The 20,559-nt window shown below is 39.2% G+C and overlaps 1 protein-coding gene across 2 annotated transcripts in view; it reads left to right on the top strand.

The window, feature by feature from the left end:
- ROS1 (ROS proto-oncogene 1, receptor tyrosine kinase) overlaps window positions 1-20,559 on the top strand; it is a 70,082-nt gene that overhangs the window by 47,139 nt on the left and 2,384 nt on the right. For both annotated transcript variants that reach the window (XM_056488332.1, XM_056488333.1), the window contains 6 exons: window positions 47-111; window positions 2,766-2,895; window positions 3,911-4,008; window positions 5,352-5,555; window positions 6,707-6,841; window positions 11,922-12,085. In XM_056488332.1, the coding sequence (XP_056344307.1) occupies window positions 47-111; window positions 2,766-2,895; window positions 3,911-4,008; window positions 5,352-5,555; window positions 6,707-6,841; window positions 11,922-12,085 (796 nt within the window). The remainder of the gene's footprint in view (window positions 1-46; window positions 112-2,765; window positions 2,896-3,910; window positions 4,009-5,351; window positions 5,556-6,706; window positions 6,842-11,921; window positions 12,086-20,559) is intronic.

The raw sequence follows: 20,559 nt of genomic DNA, 5'->3' as shown, positions 1-20,559 counted from the left end.
GTGATGGTGACCAAATCTTGCTGCACTTCTGCTTTCTATTGAGCAGACTTTGAAGAAGGGTGCGACAGACCAGGAGAAGAGCGAATTCTTGAAGGAGGCACACTTGATGAGGTAGGGACACCTTTGTCCCTGGGCACTCTTCAGAGCTGATACCATCTGAGGGTGGTGGCTTTCCACAGGAATGAAAGCAGCACTTTCCTCTAGACAGATTACTGTGGCATTTTTGGGGTGTTCTTGTGTTCCTGCCAAGCAAGTAAATCACTGCTGATTAATATAATGGAACTAAAGCTATAAATCTGATAGGCAAAATTTAAGACTGTGAGTTCAATATGCTCATATTATGGATTTATTTGGGATTGTACTGGTGTATTTCAGTAGCTTTGCTCCCCTAAACAAAAGACAATTGGTCAGAATTTGGCCAATCCCATTTTACTGAAAGAAACAAATCAGAACAAACTGATGCCTCAAGTTGTAATTTACAGTGGAAAATATTTTTTAAAAACGTGCCACTAGGGGCTGCCACATACCCCTCCTATAGAGATGGTGTTAAATAATGCATCTGTCACCACTGCAAGAATTTCACATAACAAGGTTTGTGTTTCAGCTGGAAGTCTTGTTTTCTAGAGTGTCCCCAGAAACAAGTTCAACTGAAGGTTTCAACTGGTAGTATAAGAATGAGAGTGCAGTTTAGTTTTCAGATGCACTTTTGCACTTCTTTGACTTTTATTTCAGGCATGCAGAAGTAGAAGCAATTTTTTTAAAATGAAGGATTTATTTCTGCATAGAAAATGTGGTGTTATTAAACTGGAAATTGATTTTCACAACATTCAAAATTTTTTTTTTGTGGTTACACACTTAAAAGATATATCTTGCATTTTTTGCCTTTTATGTAACTGAATGAGGTAAAAGGCTTGTTAACACCAAAATTCAACCATGTCATTAAAGTACAAAAATTGATAAAGAGTAAGAGTTGTGTATAAACTCATTGTAATCCATCTTCAGTCTACACATAGCACTCATAAACACAGTTAAGGTCTTTTATCTGTGTAGTATGGAAATTATGAACCCCTAGTAATATGAACCCCTAGTTAAAGTTTCTGAGGCTCTCCCAATTCTTGTTGCAGATTATAATCCAAACCCAGAAATCCTGGAAGAGTGTATAATTGAAATATTTTTGCATTTAAATGTAAACATTGACATGGCCCCATAAGTACACCAATACAGTGAATCAGAAATGAAGAGAATAGATAAGTTTAAGTATGATATAATCCCCAGAGTGATTAAAAACACCAGCAACAGCACCAACACAACAATAATAATAATAATAATAATAATAATAATGTATATTTTATATTATATATTTTTGTATTATTCGATTATTTCCTTTTTAATATTAAAAAGGAATGATTTTATTCCATCATGGAGGTTTTTATGATTTTACTTGATGTTCATCTGTAAGGTCTCATAAATGACACCAAGGATAGAAAGGAGAAATAAGTGCATCTGAGTGCTTACAAGCAGGTAAGGTGTATAAGATGCAAGTTTTAAGATATGTAAGTGCAACTTTTATTTTGCTTGCCTTTTTGGATGCTCATTAAAATTTGGCTTGCAGTGTTATACATGCTGACTGAGTTAAGCCAGAACTTTTTTGTTCCTTTTCATTGCTATGCAGCAAAGGGAAAATTGAGTAGCCTCTATTTCAAAGTGTTGGTTATTGGTGAGTCATTTGTGTGCAAATACATGTAGGAAGTTCTTGTGTCTGCCCCATCCCTCGGGAGGTAAGGAATGACAGTTCAGTGGAGAAAGGTCTGCATTGGGTACAAAGGAAAGTGCCAGGTGTTCTTTGCCCTCTTTTTGTTCCTGCAAGTGCCAAAGTTTGTCTGATTGAGAGGTATGTGCTGGGGGGAACTGTCAAATTCTAAATTGCACTTTTTGCAAGAGTCTTTGCCCACACCTGAGATTAGGTCAATTGAAAGAGATTAGAGGGAAAATGTCCCTTTCTTGTTTGTTTACACTGCTGCATTTGACAGCATTTTGGACACCATCAATTCTCCCAATAGAGTCAAATTTCTCTGACTGCTTGTGCAAGTGTCTTCACACAGCATGAGAGTGGAAAACCATTTTCTAACACAAGTAAAGTGATTGGAAAAACACAGGCACTGACAGAGACAATAAATATTCTTCATTCTTCGAAGAATATCTGCAGTATTGAGAGTACTGATTGCTCTGTTGTAATCCCTGTTTTAGACACACACAAACAGTTGCTAGTATACATAGAAGTATTCCTCATATGTATTTTGTTCCCCTTGCAAAGGTACTGTAAAAAACTGTGTCTGAACTGTGAAAATAATATATTGCACCTTGTGCTTTTACTTTTGTTTATTTCTCTGGAATATAGTAGTAAAAATACTCTATTAAAACAATGAAGATACCTTTAATGTACAAGGGACGAGTCACCTTATTCCTAGAAGAAATTGCCATTTGGCCACTTTGCTTCCTGGAAATATGATGAGGTGTGCTTTTTAATATGTGTGCATGCATTAGAGTGCCTGTCAAACACAGTATAAGTTTTGGAAGGATGTCCCTGAACTCTCCCCATGACTGAGCAAATCCAGGCACTGAGAGCTACTGAATCATGTTGTTCATAGAAGCAGGATTGTAAAGGCCAAACTGCTCATTCATTGTTTGCAACTATAAACACTCTGTTAGCTATCAACCATATGGATTTCTCATAAGTAGTCTTACAGTTGTTTCCTTCTGTTTAGCAAATTTGATCATCCCCACATTCTGAAGCTACTTGGTGTGTGTCTATTAAATGAACCTCAGTATCTTATACTGGAGCTGATGGAGGGAGGGGATCTACTAAGCTACTTACGAGGAGCCAGAAAGAAAAAGGTAAAGACCATGAGGATTATATTTTTAACCTGTAACTGCCCACAGTTTCTCAGTTTTTCCCTTTCTAAAAGTCCAGTCTAAAGCTGATGTTCAGCTGTTTCTGTATTTGCAAGGTCTTACCTGGCTTTCCTTAACACCCTGAGATTTCAGTGTTCAGTGCTGACCTTGCAATCAGTGATGCTGTGAAGAGGATTGAATGTTATTAGATCACTGACCAAAGTTGTAGTTTCAGTCATGAGATTTCAATCTGTTGGATTTCTCCCTGCAAAAATCATAAACTGTCCTTTTGAAAGTGGTAATAAATGATGATGGTCATGTATGTGGTGTATTAGGAGCCATAGAGGGTTTTTTTTGTCTTTGAATAACAGCAGTATCCTTAATGTGAGAGGCATAGTCCAAGCATATAAGAATATATTGTCCCTGTGCCTGTGTCTTCAAATTCCTTAGAAGGAAAGAAAAAAATAAAGAATAAACAACTTTAAGTAAATTTTTCTCCAATTAGTGTGCGGATTACGAACATGGATCATATGCCTGGAGGTCAAAATGAAATTTCATAACATTATAGCAGTTGTGCAGTTCATTTACATAGTCAGATCAAATCCACAGTCATTGTTGAATTCTGAGTGCATATACATGTATTCTACTAGAAAATTTTTTTACACTGTATAGAAAAATATATGCATCAACAAATAAACCTGATCTGATAGTGGGAGGAAATTTCCAAGGTCCTATTTCTTCCACAACTCTGAAAGTCCTAGGGTATTCTGAGCTGCAAATCAAACAGGATGTGTTCAACTTCCTCACAGTGCAGTGATTTGACAACTTACCCTCCTTCAAATTAACATTCACTCAATTGACATGTAGAGATTTTGCACCTGTGCTTTGACTCTTTTGGAAAAATCCTATACATTTCAAATGGGGAAATACATTTCAATGAGGAAATCTTGCATGGAGAGTTTTTCATTCTGAGTTGATAAAGTTGGAAGAAGCTAACTTCTGTCTTTGTTTCTTGTAGCTCCAGAGCCCTTTACTGAGAGTCACAGACCTCCTGGATATATGTTTGGATGTTTGTAAAGGCTGTGTCTATTTAGAGAAAATGCATTTTATACACAGGTACAGAACTAACTTCCTTAGTCTTCCCAGGGTTTACCCACAGTATTGGGACTCATTGTCTTACCCAGGAAAAAATGTCTAGAAAGATGTCACAATGTACATGACAGATTTTTTTTTTACTAGAGTGAAAATCTAAGTCTATGCTTTTCTGCTAAATATTATTCACAGTTCTCTCCCAAAATGGGGGGCTAATCTAAGATCTGAACCAAGGACTTCCTGCTCCCTAGACAAGTGTCCTGGTTTGAAGCACAGGTGTTCTGCCAATAAAAGCAGAAGCTTCTCTTTCAAATGGAGAAAAATGTAAACCCTCTTCCTCCAAATTATTATTATAATTTTGAAATTAAGGGCCTCTCAGGCAGAGATAGGGAAATTAAGAATAACAATTCTTTACTGGGAAAATTAAAATAGAAATACAGTATTACAAAAGAACAATTCCAACACTGACAGAGTCAGAATACAACCTGACACCCCATCAGTCAGGGTGTTGGTAGCAGTCCCATTAAATGGTGGCTGCATCCTCCTGCAGTGGCAGGTGGGGTTCAGCTGGAGTAGTTCTCCTGTAGAAGGGTGCAGTTTTCCTCTGAAGGTCCAGGGATGATGTGGAAAGGTCCGGTTTTCCTCTGGAATCCAGTGGAAAGAAGGATAACTTGTCCAAAAGCTCCGTTTTTATCTAAGTAGGAAAGGCTTGGCTCCTCCCCCTGGCTGGAGCATCTCCCAGAGGGATGATGTAATTTTATCAGTCATAAAGTGGGACTGAATGGGCCAGCAGCAGATGATATCTTCCTGCAGGGAAGATGGGTTGTGGAAAAGATAAAGATGATTGCCCCACCTAGTCTTAAAGATGGATCATTAGCAGATAATACGTACCATGGAGATAAGGAATCACTGCCCCACCCAGCTTCAACAGATGGTGATAGAATACACATTTCTGACCACATCAACCCAACACAGCAAGAATCATATCCCGTGCAACAGAGAGGAGGACAAGTGGAAGATCCATGTACTGTCTTTGTCTTCCTAATGGGGAGCTTTAGAGGACATAGAGCCAGACTTTTCTCAGAGAGGTACAGGGAAAAGATGAGAAGCAACAGGCACAACTCACAGCAAAGGAAATTAGATTATATTGTTCACAACATCCCAGACAATCACTGAAACGGCTGTCCAGAAGGGCTGTGTCTCCAGTCTTGAAGATATGCCAGACTCAGCTGGGGTGAGGCCCTAAATCACTTGATCCGACCTTGGGGCTGGCACTGCTCTGAAGAGAATGCTGAGCCAGGTCACTTACAGACCTGAGTTTCTCTGCAATGCTAACTCCATCCTCTTTTCTCTGCCTTCCAAATCAGGGACTTGGCTGCTCGCAACTGCCTCGTGTCTGAGAAGGAATATGGGCGCTCGTCCCGGATAGTAAAGATCGGTGATTTTGGGCTTGCCAGAGATGTCTATAAAAACGATTATTACAGAAAAAGAGGAGAAGGTCTTCTCCCTGTCAGATGGATGGCTCCTGAAAGCCTTATTGATGGTGTCTTTACAAGTCGCTCTGATGTCTGGTGAGTTAGAGCAGCCACACAGCTGTGGGGATAATCACACTCAATTCTGCAGCAAGGAAATCCTGGTTTAGAGGAGGAATTACAGGATTGTATATAGTCATCTCTAATGTATATTGTCATCTCTAATAATTTTTAGGCTAGGGCAGTTTTCCTTTTTAGATTTGTGAATTTTTAAGGATCTAATGAAATATTTGACACCACAACAGTATATTTTATGGATTTATTTCTTTATGCTTTGAGGTCTTTGGATTTTGGCTGGAAGGAAATAGTGTCACTCAAACAATTTTATGGTTATTCCAAGCCCACAATGTGGTTTTTGCTTGATTGGGCAGTGAATTGACTGCCTTCATGTTGTTCCATTTTGTTTTCCATTAGGTTTATTGACATTTTCTTCCACAGCCAAATACATTGCCCTTACAATTTCTCTCTCTTCTAGTGACTTCTTTATTTTGACTAGACTTTGCAGCTTTGCCAGGGGAAGGTCACAGTACTTTTTTTTCTTTTTTTTGTAGAGGTTTGCTAAAAGTGTGTATTTGAGTGGCTTTGAGTTTATAGTGAAGAAGTAGAGACCCACTGTCAGGAGACATGGAAAAAACCCCCAGACTAAACCAGATCCATGAAATCTGACATTCACACAAGTTTAGATTTCAGGGGCCACAAGTATTCAGCCCACGGGCCTCATCCAAGTCCCCAGTGCCTGCACCCATCTATTTTACTGCTACTTTTGCACTTATCTAAGGAAGTAGTTTAGTATTCTGTGCCAAACCAAATGAGGTGCTGATTGCTCCACAAGTGGTGCTTAGAAGTACTTGTCTTTGTCCATTTTAAACCACACCTCTAGAGATTTCAAAACACTTGTTTATATGAGGGCATGCTCAACCTGAGTGTTGCCCAGGAAGATGTGGGCACTCAGCGTCTTCTGAGCTGCATCTCAGTCAGTCTGGGAAAGCATCTCAGTTCTACACATTTATTTTAGCTATTCCAGAGGCTGGCTTAGGGGCAAAATCAAATTAAGTCTTCTTACTCCTAACTGAGTCTTATTCTTCGGTTAGACACAATCTAACTGTTAATAGGGAGATTTCATGATGACTGTGGTTATTAATTTTTCTCTTTTTGTTTTGTTTTTTTTTTTTTTCCATGTTTTTTCCCAGGGCTTTTGGAGTACTAGTATGGGAAACACTGACTTTGGGTCAACAGCCATATCCAGGTTTCTCCAATACAGAAGTTTTACACCATGTGCGATCAGGAGGAAGGCTGGAATCTCCAAACAATTGTCCTGATGACCTGTAAGTTAATTCTGTTTTTTTCTGTTGTTGAAAATATTTATAAAAGGCAAGAGGCTTTTTGCCAGTTGGTCATAATTTTGAAGGTTAATCATGCCCATGAGAAGCCAAGCACCCTCCACTTTTGTTTCTAATAAAACTGGTCAACCTACTACTAATTAATTCATCCACTAGTCCAGCCTGTGAGTAAAAATTTAAGGCAAGGATTTGGTAGTACTGTGAGAATAGGCTGAGAGTATCTGAGGGCATTGCTTAGAAGTTAAGATGACTCTGAGAAAGATTTTACCTGTCTCTGTACATCATGTCTGTGACTCTGGATAAAACTCCCTTTCTTAATGGTAGGTGCAGGAATAGGCCAATATTAGAATGTATGCGAAAAACAAACTCTGCCCTTCGTAGAGAGAACTCAAAAAAAGCCAATAAGAAAAGCTGAAGCAGTACAGGAAAAGCGAACTCTGCATTTCTGGTTAGTCTTTAGCTGGGCTGGATAAGTAAATCCTTCAATTTCTGTTTGTGTCCTGAGCACAAAACTCATGTTTAATTGCAAAAATTATTGCAATTAGCAATATAAAATAAATGCATCAAGCATATCAAACCCATACTGACCAGAGGTTTATAAAGGAGGAAGAACATGAGTTTAACCATCACTCAGTATTGTCTCATTTCTAGTCTCAATTTCTTTATCACCTACTCAACAGTGAACATGACAGCTGATCCTACAAATAGGAGAAAGTGAAAAATTCTTACTCCCAGGGCTGAGGAAAAGACATGAGAATAATTCTGTGATTGGCAAGCTACTATCTCCATGATAGAACTTACACCAATTATAAACTCATGTTCTGAGTTTAAGAGAAGGTGATTACTTATCATTATGTAGATATAGCTGAAATATCTACCATATTAGCAATCAAAGACACACAAAAAAGCCCCAAACCAAGCTTTAGCATTTGGAGGAACTGAAGAACTGAAGAGATTAGAATTTTATTTTAATAACAGAGGGAGAACTGGAAGTCACAGAAAAATGAAAACCCAAAGAAATTTTAATTGCAATATTTTCTGCTGAGAAAGGTATCCTCAAAAAATTTCTGACAGCTATCCTGTGAATAAAAAAGGACAGGAGGCAACTATATCCCTGTACTAGTCTGACATTCAAACTTAAGCAAAGGCTCATAAATTGCCTTAAAACAAGTGACTAGATCTTTAGAAAAATCAAGAAAACTTTACTTGAAATAATTTTTAAGGTCCCAGATCTTGAGTTTGGCATAGCAGATAGGTCTTAAATACTGGTCTGCCTGTTGTAACTTGTAGGATCAGTGCCTAACAGTAGTTTTTGAAAGCCAAAGAGCTCTTTGACTTGGAGCTTAGACTCTTGTACCATCTTTTATCTCAATTGGTGAACACTCAGCACCTGCATGCAGCTTCTGTCAGCAGGGTAAACAGCTTTTTGCTGCTTTGCTAGGTCATTAATGGCATGCCGAGATTCTTGACATTCCTGCTTCCCTCCTCGTGGTTTTGAACCTGTATCAGGACATCAGCAGTCAGTAATTGTCTCCTCCGCACTTTGGCTTGCTCATTGTCATTTGACAAAACAAACCATCACTGATAGGAAGAGAGTTCAAAGGCCAAAGTGCTTCAGCTGAGAAGTGTTTAGGAATCTGTGACAGGCTTACACTGCAAGTGCAAGTAGGGCTGGCACAGAAACCTTAGGCTGTAAAAGCATGAAGGAAGTGAGTTGTTTGTTTGGTTTTTATTTGCAAGGGGGAAAAATTCTTCCCCTTGCCTCCACAAGTTGTTACTCCATGAACAAATCACCTGCTTTTCCCCAGAGAACTGTGGCTGGGTAAAGCTTGGTAAAGAATTGAAAAAGGGGATTGGGGAAGTATAAATGAGACACATATATTGAAACACGAATTAGATCTATGAATGTAACTACATTTGCAGTCAGAGATCCACATCTGGCTGAGACTTGCATGCAAGAGAATGCCAAGGTTTGGACTGAGCTGAGATAATTCAAATAGATCCTCAAAGCCCATGATTACAGTCTAGAGAATTTGTACAAGCTCCAGGACATTTGCTGACTTGAAGCTGCAGTTTCACCAAATGCTCAGTCTCATACGAACTTAAACAACTGACTTTGATAAGAAATTTTAGTTTGGCAACTAGAAGTTTTTTTGCTATTTTTTTTTCTGGGAATGATCCCCTGGAGGGACTAAGAGAGTGGGATAGAAGAAGGCCTTGCACAGAATGCATCAGATGAAATCAGGGGCTTTTTAACATAACAAATTTTCTCATTTTTGAGGAAAATCACACACCAATTGTATTTCCCATTTCATGTCAGAAAAGAATTGGTAATGCCTGTAGCTTTTGTGCACTATAATGCATTTCAGGAATATTCACATTCCGTCTCCAATATCAGATACTGAATATTAGTTCTTTGCTTTTTCAGGCCCTCAATTCTAGTTAGCCCCACATAAGCAGCTTTATTGAGCATTTGGTTGTCACCCCCAGATAAAACACAGGTGTGAAGTGTAGGTGTGTAAATGTACATCTAGTGTAAAAGTTAGTTCTTAAACTCAACATGAACCTTTAGCTAATGTTATATTTGGAACTGTCATTTTTCATTTTTTCCTGACAGGCTTTCCCCATGAAGTAGGGGAATCCTCTGGGTCTCTTTCTCATGCTGAAGTGATGCATAATTGCTAGTTCATGTTTGGCTCCCCATTAATACAGGAGTATGTTCAATCTGTCACTTACATGTATCCTGGCGTGTTAAGCTGTATTTCACCCTCTTGACTGGTCTCATACTCATGCATTTCTGAGCTAATGAAAGTTTGTGCCATATGACTTAAAACTTTGGGTGTCACAGCCTGCCTCAAAAGCTAAATGTCATGCCACAAATAGCTGTACATGTAAAATTTGAAGATATATTCTGAGAGAGCATGAAAGTTTTTGTCATTAGAAACCTAAAGCCTATCTGAATTAAACACTTAGTGAAAAATTCCAGTACTGATATTTTAAGCCAATCAGCAAATAATTTGATTTAGGAAATAAAAATATGGAATAGAATTAAAATGAGAAAATTACAGTAATGAATTACAGTTTTGGCAGAAGTTAATATCCTTACTCCGTAGCAAAACTGAATGACTTTATAAAGCAGATTTTCCAGTTAAAAAATAGTTATTTAGGAAGACAGAGATTGATCATGGGACACAAAACAAAAATATTCATAATCCACACTCATGATGTTCTTGTTTCATAAATGCAAATGGGTTAAATTTAGATTGTATATAAGAAAGAATTCTTTTACAGTAAGGGTGGTGAAACACTGAAAAAGATTGTCCAGAGAAGTTATGGATGCTCCATCCCTGGAACAGTTCAAGGCCAGGTTGGGTGGGGCTTTGAGCAACCTGATATAGTGGAAGATGTCCCTGCACATGGCTGGGGGATTGGACTAGATGGTCCTTGATGGTCCCTTCCAGCCCAAAAAACTTTCTGTGAGTCTATGGCTTATGTATCCTTTCCTGTTTCTTTCTTGGTCTGTGGCTGGCTGTTTCTTCAACAAGGCTCTGCCCATGAGAGCCCAAATGCAAACCTGATGAAACAGCACCTGATCTCATGTTTTTTGCCTGGGTATCCTACCAACAAGCATGACCAGAAAGAAGACTGTTTGGATTCCAGCATCCAAGGCTGGAATTCAGCATGATAGACACTTTGCTGGCAGCAGAAGGAAAATCAGTTATTTAAGCTTATTTTACATCCTATTTAGTCCTTTTCCTTCTATATTTCCAGTGTCATCAATAACCAGTACACCTGCAAGTAAGCAGATGAATTGATTCAGAGTGTTAGGAAGCCACTACCATTTTTTAGATTCTTAAAACAGATTTTCAAATTTCATGGAATCTTTTTGAAAAAAACCAGAATTACTCTGTTCAACTTGAAAACCACAAGAATATAAGTTGATGAAAAGTGGTTTTGAAACGATTTTTCTACTCACATTCTCACTTGACAGTAATATTTTAATGGAAAATATAATTGAAAAATCCGAAGTCAGGCGATTCCTCCCAGCTGTCACTAAGGGCTTTTTAAGATGCCCAGTTGTGGTGAAGGACAGCAGTCATGTTTTTAGGATGGATAAGCGAGGATCTGAGCAAGCCAATTCATTTCACATAACAGATTAACGCCTGGTGTCACATAGCAGCAGGTCTGGGGACATGTTTGTCAGGGGAGGGTTTGAACTCAAGGCTTAGAGGTAAATGCTCCACATTCCAGATGCAGCTTCCTGAACCAGCCTTTCACTGCCTGCTCTCTGGTTTTGAGACTCTAAGTCCTCTTTCCACTCCCAACACTTAGCATGTCCAGGTGTTGGCTGTGTTTTGGTTTTCAGCCTGTCTCTCCCTGGCTTTTGTAGGATTTGGTTTTGTGAAGCACAACCTTGAGCAAGGAATAAAAACCAATCCTATCATTTAGACAAACAGGAGGTAAATTTTCCACTAAATGGTAGAGATAATGTTGTACAATGTGGGCTGGAATCCCTGCACCCAGAGGAAATTCATGCCATTTTTGCCATTGGAAAATTTTTTCCTATTTGTTTTGGTCTGGAGGTAGAAGTAGGTATTAACTCTCCCTGTGCTGGAGGGTTTGCCTTGAACTTCTCCTGAATGTGAGATTGTTGAAGGAGGATTAAATAAGTTGAAAATTTCTGTTCATTTCTGATTTTACACTTCCTTTTTTTAATTTTTTTTTTTTTATGTGAGAGAATTTCCTCCTTGTCTGCTTTCTTACAAGGCATTCCTGACTCCTTCAGTGAGAGTAGATGTTCATGGCAAATGTGTCCTTTTTTTTTTAATCTTATATCTACTTCCAATCTCAAAAATATCCATCTTAGAAAAATTAAAATGTGTCACAGTAATTATTCCCGACTTAAATTAGACCTTTAATTGTTTTTCATTGCCTCAGCAGCTGAGGATGATCTTTGTACCACACAGAAAGTTTTCAGGCCAAACTTGCATCTCAGATGTTAATGGTAAGTGTTGATATGGACGATTATATTATCATTTTTGTTTGCATTTAATTTTTTTCCCAGGTGTGATTTAATGACAAGATGCTGGTCCCAAGAACCTCACAACAGACCTACTTTCTCTAATATTCACGACAAACTGCAAGAGATAAGACACTCTCCACTGTCCTTCATCCACTGCCTTGAAGGCAAACAGGGATCAACTGGAGTCATCAATGAAGCTTTTGAAGGTGAGTCTGGGCCAGCACCTGCTATTCTTGTGGTCTCTGCCCTGTAAGAAAGTGCTTTTCATTGCTTTTGTCACTGCCTCAAATTCTCTGGCTGTTAAATGGAAACAGGGAAGATTTACCCCTATCATACTGAACTGGTGTGATTCATGATGTGCCTGAGAGGTAACAGGAATTGGATAAAGGATGTGTAAGATTACCAAGCAGAAAGGCCCAAATGAGGTTGTAACTGAGCCTGACTCACAGGGACATCCAATTTACATGTAAATTCTTGGTAGTTCACAACCCTGTTCCGATAAAATTGATGCCCAAGTTCCTTGCAGAGCCAGGAGAGCCTTAGAAAGCTTTTGTGTGGAAATCTGTCCCAATTTCAAAGACATCTACACCCTCTCCATGGGCCAAACGTGGCCATTAGGCACTTCCTCCAGGAGTACTGGCTCAGCAGACACCTGAAAGTGAAACATAATTTAGGCACCCTGGTCAGGTGGCTTTTATCCAAGCCCAAACCCTGATGGATTCAGGCCTTGCCTATGCTCTGCACACTGTGAATAAATAAACTAAGTGATGTTAGGGAAGACATGCTTAAGATACGGGACACAACAAAGCTCAATTATATAAGAAAATTATTAAGGCTGTGAAGACAGGAATTAAGAAAAAAGGTAATGCTAAATTTGAAGTTGTCTGTGCAACTGGGATGTAAATCATCTATATATGGAAATGAACATTCTGGCTGGGCCAGAACAGCAATCTATTCACAAGCTGCAGTAATTCCTGACTAACCAAACATTGAGAAAAAGTGAAAAATATTAGTAAACAATGTGATCTGAATTCTACAAAAATAAAGTTTTTATCAGTTGAAATATTTCACTTTGTTTCACAGATTAATTTTTTCATTTAATGTATTTTCATGCTATTTTTTTATAATGAAAAATATTGACTTGTAAAAGATCTACTTCTAGAAAAAGAAAACCTGACAGTTTCTAAAATATCTAAGCTCATTGTTTTGGCGGTGATTTTTTGTCATTTGTTTTTTTCCTGTCAAAAATTGTTCCTGAACAGGGAACTCATCCTGATTCACAAGCAGTTTTGATATTTCAGTACTTCGTGTTTTCCTAAAAACTTCTTGATCCATCCCAGGAATGACGCAGTACTCAACTACACAACTACACAGACATTTTTCTTCAGGATACTACCTGTATTCAATTCACTGGCATTGTCCAATTGCTACTTAATTTGATAATTTGCTAATCTTTATAAATTGCTGAAGCTTTATAAATGTCAGTCTGTTTCCATTGTGGTTTCTCTTTATATCAAATCCAGTCTGTTCACGGCATGTTTGCATTACAAGACTAAAAACTGTATAAAGACATGAAGGGACCAGCACAGATTTTCATATGGTGTAATTCTTTTGTTTCTTTAAGGGTATCTTAGCTCTCAATAACAACATTCAGGAAAGAGATACTTAGTCTGGCACAAATGTATGCCTGGCATTAGCTCAGGAAAGGACTACAGCCAATTAATTAGGCACTATGCCCAAGCTAATAGGCATTACATTTTGGATGGACTTTATCTCACCTACATGCAGCTGTCTACAGGCTAGGAATCTCATCTAGGATACTCTTCTAGGTAGCTCTGTAGTCAGAAGCAGAAAGTGACAGCTCCTGGTTTTTGGTCATGTGTCATAGCAGGAAAGGGGTCACCTTATGCCTTACTCTTCACTGATGATGGATGGCATCCAGGTGACTTGCCATATTTAATTTGGTTCACATAGAGTCACAGGGTGGGTGAGCCTGGAAGGGACCACTTGGAGTCACCCAGTCCAACATCCCTGCTCAAGCAGAGTCCCCCCAAACTCATTACTCAGGATAACGTGTCCGAAATACAACATCTCAGTTATAGTATCTCAGACTAGATGTTTCATTTTAAGGAGCACAACATCCACTGGGCACAGGCCTGTACTGATTCAATTGCCACTCCTGAGCTAGTTTGGTTTCCTAGCTTAGACATCTCTTCTCTGTGTTCCCTAACTTCACAGGCAATAGAGACATGAAAACCAACACAGTTAAGAAGTTCTTGCATCAATATCTGTCAAAATCTTTAGCAGGGCTGAAATTCCTAGAGAAACCTATCTTTCTGCTGCATGGAGTTGGGGAAAGGGGATGGAATATTGGTTAATGTGTTTGTGGTGGAATAGGCCTGGCACAGATGTAACACAAGAGTTTTAGTTTCAGTGCAAGGCTCTGCTTAGCATGTGTCAGATAAGCCTGGTCTTTCTTTAGCTGTTAACTTGCTCAATCTAAGCAAATAATTACTTTCACTGGGATAACAAATACATATTCTTAATGTAAGAAATATTATTTTGCCAAAATATCAGGCTCTGCCACACAGCACAGATCACAGAGAAAAAGCCATTGTTTTGTTTATTTGCTAGGAACAAAATTTGCATTCTTAGAAATTACCAAGTTGCAAAGGAAAACATGGATTGAGGCTTCCATGAAAAGTGCCAGTTTGAAGGATACAAATTTGAAAAAAATCAGTTTAGTGCAGAAAATATGGTAGTATAATGGACTTTAAGGGCGGTCTTAATAATAGCAGTACTTCATAATGTACGTTTTAGTCAGAGAATCTGTTGAAAGCAGTCACTTCTAAAACCAGACTCCATTAAACTCCATTGTTTAAATTGTTTATAATAACATTGTTTGTAATAACTTAGTTGGTAAAATCTGGCTCACTGTGGTAAGGAGGGAATTCCGTGTAGGTAGAACTTTGGCCATCAGAACTTCTACTTGGCACATTCTCTTCCTGAGCCTTGGACCTTTCCCCACCAGCTCTTCTCCCCTCATCCTTCCCTTTCCATAGGTCCTGCCCAGCTGCTGTTTTCACAGACTCATTGCTGGATCTGCACTGGGAGGAGAACACAAAGCAACTGTTTTCATCCTTCCATTTAATGTTTTTATGCTTCCGTTCTCAAAAGTCCTTCTTAACTTCTCCTCAAGTTCATTTGATGATTTTTGTATAGGAAATTCTCTTCAGGAAATGGGGTTGCTTGAATTTTATTCATCTACGCATCATCCTTCATTTTAAATCTATTTTAAAATAAACACTTGACCAACTCTTTATATGTCTCTATAATACCATACTTATCTTCCTGTGTATTTATAATTCACCTGTAGGTTACCTCCCTCTTTCCCCAAGCACAGTCTTAAAAAGTCCATTAAAATGTTATGCTGTTTACTCAGCTGAAGCTCTAGAGTCCTCATGATGTCTTATTGTTGCTGGGTTTTCTGATCAAGGACATGCATGTCAATTTTCTGTAGCTCTCTAGCCTTGAATTAGTTTGACAATTTTTCTGACTGCCATGTAAATCTCATGCAGTGGAATACAGTAAGATGTGGGTTCCAGAATTGAGATTGATTTAAGCAAGAAAAGGTTGTTCAGGTTCTACTTGAGTTTCCAGACTAAAGTGTGTGCTCCTTCATGACCTTCTTGAAAACAGTTTGGGGCATGGAATATGTCTTGGACTGTAATTTGTAACACATTGTATGATGTTAGTGGTTTTTAAAATTTGTATTTATTTCTAGCTGGACTAAATGAAGTATTGTGTCCATAGTAGTAGTAGAAAGATGACAGCCAAAACAAATAATCCAAAAATCTGTTTCATGATGGATTGTCCTCAACAACATTTTCCAAAAATGCTACACGGTCCTTGGCCTTTGTGTGTAATGAAACTCCAGTCATGAGCCTCCAGCCAAGAAATGCTTGCTCTTACCAGATGACCTAGTTCCAAAAGAAAGAGAGAAATGTCAAGCAAAGAGAAATTACATGCCTCAAAATAGCTAAGATACTTAACCTTACAGGGAATCATACATCTTCCAGTTTCTGTTGAGTCCTACCTACCCATGGGTGGCCAACTTCTAGCAGGTCCATACATGCTGTTGGTGACTTTCGTAGGTGGGAGAGCTGAAAAACATTAGATTTGCTCAATAAGCTTAATGCCAGTGAGTATCACACAGAGATGGCAAGTGTGGGTAAACCAATACAGTCTGCTAGTAGACAGCATGCTAACAGGATGGCATGGGGATGGCAAAAGTGGCACATGTTGTGTTATTGCAAGAGTTACCCTTCTAAAGCAGGCATCAAGTGTCAATAAACACACCTGAGCAATACCAGCACCTCCTGGCACTGCTGCCTTGGAAGGGAGGGAAGCAAACTCAGAACCAGGGTTTAGAGTTTATCCCTCTTGCCCTGACAGGCTTTCCCAAGGCATTGATTGTGGGCTTAAAGTAGCAGTAACAATATTTACTTGAGTGAGGGCAGCACTATCCAGCTAGAGGACTGAGACACCAGTGGATTGTGAATTCAATGGGAATTTACTGAGCACAGGCCCTGTTGCCAGAGTTCCCATTCATTGCTGAAATCTTCCCCCAGTTCTTCCCCCAGTTCCAAGAAGCACAGCAGGCTTGAAGGGCAGCCCTGCATTGCTGTAAAAATAACTGGACCATCTATTTTCAGACATCAGTTTTTACATTTGCAGATATAAGACAGCACGATAGCTTTTCGGGTCCCGTGAGTGCCCCTTTGCAGATGGAAACACCTGTTTGATTTGGCAAACGCCTCTCCTGACTTCAGACAACTGGGCATTCAGCAGCTGGAGAGACTTCTTGCCTTTATGACCCAGAAGGACTATTCTTATCAGGGCTGCTCCTCACAATGCCTTTTAGACCTATGTGGAAAAGATGTCTAATTGCTCAGAAAAAGAGGCTCCCCCAGCAAGAGGAGATGCCAAGCAGTTGGAGAAAATTCAGGATAAAAGACTAAAGACTGAAAGGAAATATATTTGGCCTCAAACACATGATTTTTAAATTCCTAAATGGAAAATATTGCTTGAAAAATGTGGGAAGACACAAGGGCTCAAATTTAGCATAATTTTTTTACATTTTTCTTTCCAAAGCCAGTGTATTTATTTCTTCAGCTGTTCAGGTACTTGCTACAACTGTCACTTGTAATTTTTTTTAATCTCTGTGCAAATTTTGCACTGAGACGACTTTATATTAAAGCTAGAATCAGTGACTTCATCATTAATTACATGTTTGCAATCTGTACTGGCTGAGTACCTGTTTTCTGTTCCCCATGTAAGAGTCATCAGTTTATTTTCCTAAATCAAACTGCCTTTTGAAAACTACTCCACACACCTCTCTGAACGTAAAGTAATCACTTGGGCAAACGGAAGCTTCTCTAAAGCAGATGTGTTGATAAGAGACAATTTTAGAACATTGTATCTAGTATCCTTTGTATTTTTCTGAAATTCAGTAATCCACTTCCCCACTTAGCTTAGTGAGTGGCTGACCCAAAGCCTGCAGAGGTCAGAGAAAAGGCTGCTTCCAAAAGAGACAACACTACAAGTAAAGGGGAACTTGATGGTGCAATAATTTCTTATTTGTACTCCAGACAAATGGTGTTTGGTTCCAGAGAGTGCACATGAGCCATAAGATGCTGCAAGTGAAGTTACGCCAATACTGTGCAGGGAACCAAAGGAAAAAATCAGATGGTATGAGACTGTAAGAGCTGACATTTGTGTAGATAGATGTGGATAGATACAGGCAACTAAAACATAAAAACTGCATTTATACTGGGTGTCTAGGCTATTTGACAGTCACCAGAGACTTGTAGACATATTCTGGGGATGTTAATGTGTAAGGGCAAGGAAGTGGATTAAGCATCTCCACAAAGTGATTCATTCCCCCTTTCTCTGTTGACTGTAAAGAAAGCGTAGGCAAGGAGCTTAAATTGGACATGTAAGACCTGGGTGGTTAAAATGAATCCTGTTTTTTAACCTGGAGAAAGGGAGTGCTTTCCTATTTGTATAGTCCTACTGCATTGCAACAAATGTGGAACTGGGGTTTTTTTTCGTGCATTTATATTGTAAATTTTAATAAACTAGGTAAGAAGCAGGTTTATATCTGTAATTGCTAGGACAGTAACTCTTGCATAGAGAGATTTCAGTGCACAGTTCTCTAAAAAGCTATTAAAATGAAAAGAAAGGCACTGCTTCAAGAAGATTAGTGCAGGGGAAATGTGGGGTGAACAAAATTCTCACTTTTAGCACCTTTAGTGTCTGGTAGAATAGCAAAGCTCAGTGAGTCACCCTCAAACCATGCAAGATCATATGCTTCATTAGGCAGGAAACACAGATATATCTCCACTGATACATAATACAGAGTGGAGTATTAAAACGGATATATATTTGTTCTATTTATATTCTTACTGGCTATGTGCAGAAACTGAAACACAGCCCCTCCAGCTCAGGTGGCCATCAGGTATCAGGAAAATACTCTACATGGGAGCTGTCTCCTTGAGCTGGCCAACGTGGCTGAGGTAAAGAAGTCAAGGTTCAATAGCCACCTTTTTCACCCTTAACAAAGATGTGCCACCAGGTGTTTCTCTTGAATGTGTTCACTGTAGGGTATATGTTTCATCCATGCCAGTAAGTCAGTCTCTTGCTTACTGCCACACACATTGTGTAGCAGTGACAAAGGACAGAGTATGTAGGAGGAGGGTATTACTGAGAAACAGAGAATGTGGCTGGACTTCTAAATACCTTACCATACTGAAGGTGCTAAGCATCATACAGGATTATGTCACCCGGAATTAGTAATGTCTCAGGCTGGCTACTCAGCTGGTGTAAATTGGTGGCACCCCACTGGTTTCAATGGAACTTCATTAATTTGTGCTAGCTGAGGGTCTGGCCCTGAAATAGCTGTAATATAAGATCAGCATCTCTAGATCAGTTTATTCAGTCTCAACCAACCAGCTTTTCTACTGACATTCTTCCTCTTCTTAAATGTTGTCACCTTCTTGAATTTAAACACCAAAACCCCCTCATCTGCTTATCAAGACATCACAAAAATTTGCACCCTTCCAGGCAGGACTTCAGAACATGTTGTGAGCCCCCGGAGTTTACCAAGCAGGCAAGGAAAGGCACTCTGTGATCCCGAGACAGGATCCACAGCCCAGTGCTGCGGCTGCCCTGCGACAGGAAGCAGCGACTGAGATGCTGGGATCAGGAAGGGGAAAAGCACCGATTTTATCAGATCAAGGCTGGTCTTCTCAGAGGAGGCTAAGCAAGCAAACTCTATTCCTCATTAGTATGAGTCAGGGGATCATTGTTTCTTGTGTCAATTACTGTGGGGCTCTCTAGAGTAAGCTTCTGCCTATCCCCGGAGAGAGGTGCTGTAATTAATTTACCTGCAGTTTGGCTCAGATGTGCTTTATGCACAAGTTCTAAGCACAAGCTTTAAGCTTTAAGCACAGCTCTACTAGGAAAAGTGTCCAGCAAGGTCAAAACCACATGCATTTAGGACCTGAGATGTGTCTGTGCAAGTACAATGCTGAGCTTTGACCTTGCTGTTTTAGCCTGGGACAGCACAGAGTTCAGTGAGATCCTGCTTCTCAGTGGGGTATGGGGTATTCCTCAGCCTGTACGAAGATCTGGACTGACAGAGCAAGCCTGCCTCTTGCCCTGAGGTGGGTTGTTTAGAGCAAACGTGGGTAACTCTACACTATGCAGCAGCTCACAGTGCAGACAACCCCTGAGAATTTAAGCCTGTAGCGCCGACTCTCCGGCATGACTTCAGATTGCATGAAGGTGCTCCTTGGACGTCTCCTCTTGGGCTGTTTTGTTGACTCAGCCCAGCTTTGCTTGTGAAATCTGAGGGGATCACATCACATGGTTTATCCTGCATTTACTCACGTATAACCCAGCATGACTGTACATCAATCAACTAATTTTAGCGATGTTAAAACTGAAAAGAAAATAATGATATCTCATAAATATACTGACCTGCCTCACCACTCCAGTTTCTCTCTATTTTCCTTCAATTTCTTAACATTTTTTGTAAGAGCCTTCCAAAGATTATGCAGAATTCTCTGAACTGATTTACGGCTTCCCAGGGTGCTGGCGGTGCTTCTAGTCCTCACATTTCACAACATATAATGAATTTTTTCTTTAATCACTCATTTTTAGTATTTTCTGTCTCCATCCATTCTTCTGCTCCAACTAAATGAGCAAAAATAATTTGCTTACTTTGCTGACTTACATAACAGTCAAGCATTGTACTTTATAACTTGAGATCTTTGTGTAGCTTTGCCTTGTACAGCAGAATGGTGCTAAGCTTTCATCAGCACTGAACATTGCACTAAGAGATGACTCAACAGTGAAGGAAAGGGCACTTACAGTCAAAAATGTCACAGTGAAAGTGGCAATGTATCTTACACAGGTCATGTCATAGGATACCATCATTTGGTATGATAAGAATATTCTGAAAAAATAGTATTTCTTCCTTATTGCATTCCCACAGGTCAAAAAAGTAAAACCAAGGCAATGTGTTTGATTTTTCAGCTCTTTTTTTCTGTAATGAGAAACACAGTGGCGCATAAGCTAAAAAAGGATTATAAAATTTTATATATTCTGTAGTTCT

Source organism: Oenanthe melanoleuca, chromosome 3 (assembly GCF_029582105.1).
Source record: "Oenanthe melanoleuca isolate GR-GAL-2019-014 chromosome 3, OMel1.0, whole genome shotgun sequence".
NCBI lineage: Eukaryota > Metazoa > Chordata > Aves > Passeriformes > Muscicapidae > Oenanthe > Oenanthe melanoleuca.
Note: the sequence above shows the minus strand (reverse complement) of the source record. Positions and strands in the feature narration are given on the sequence as shown.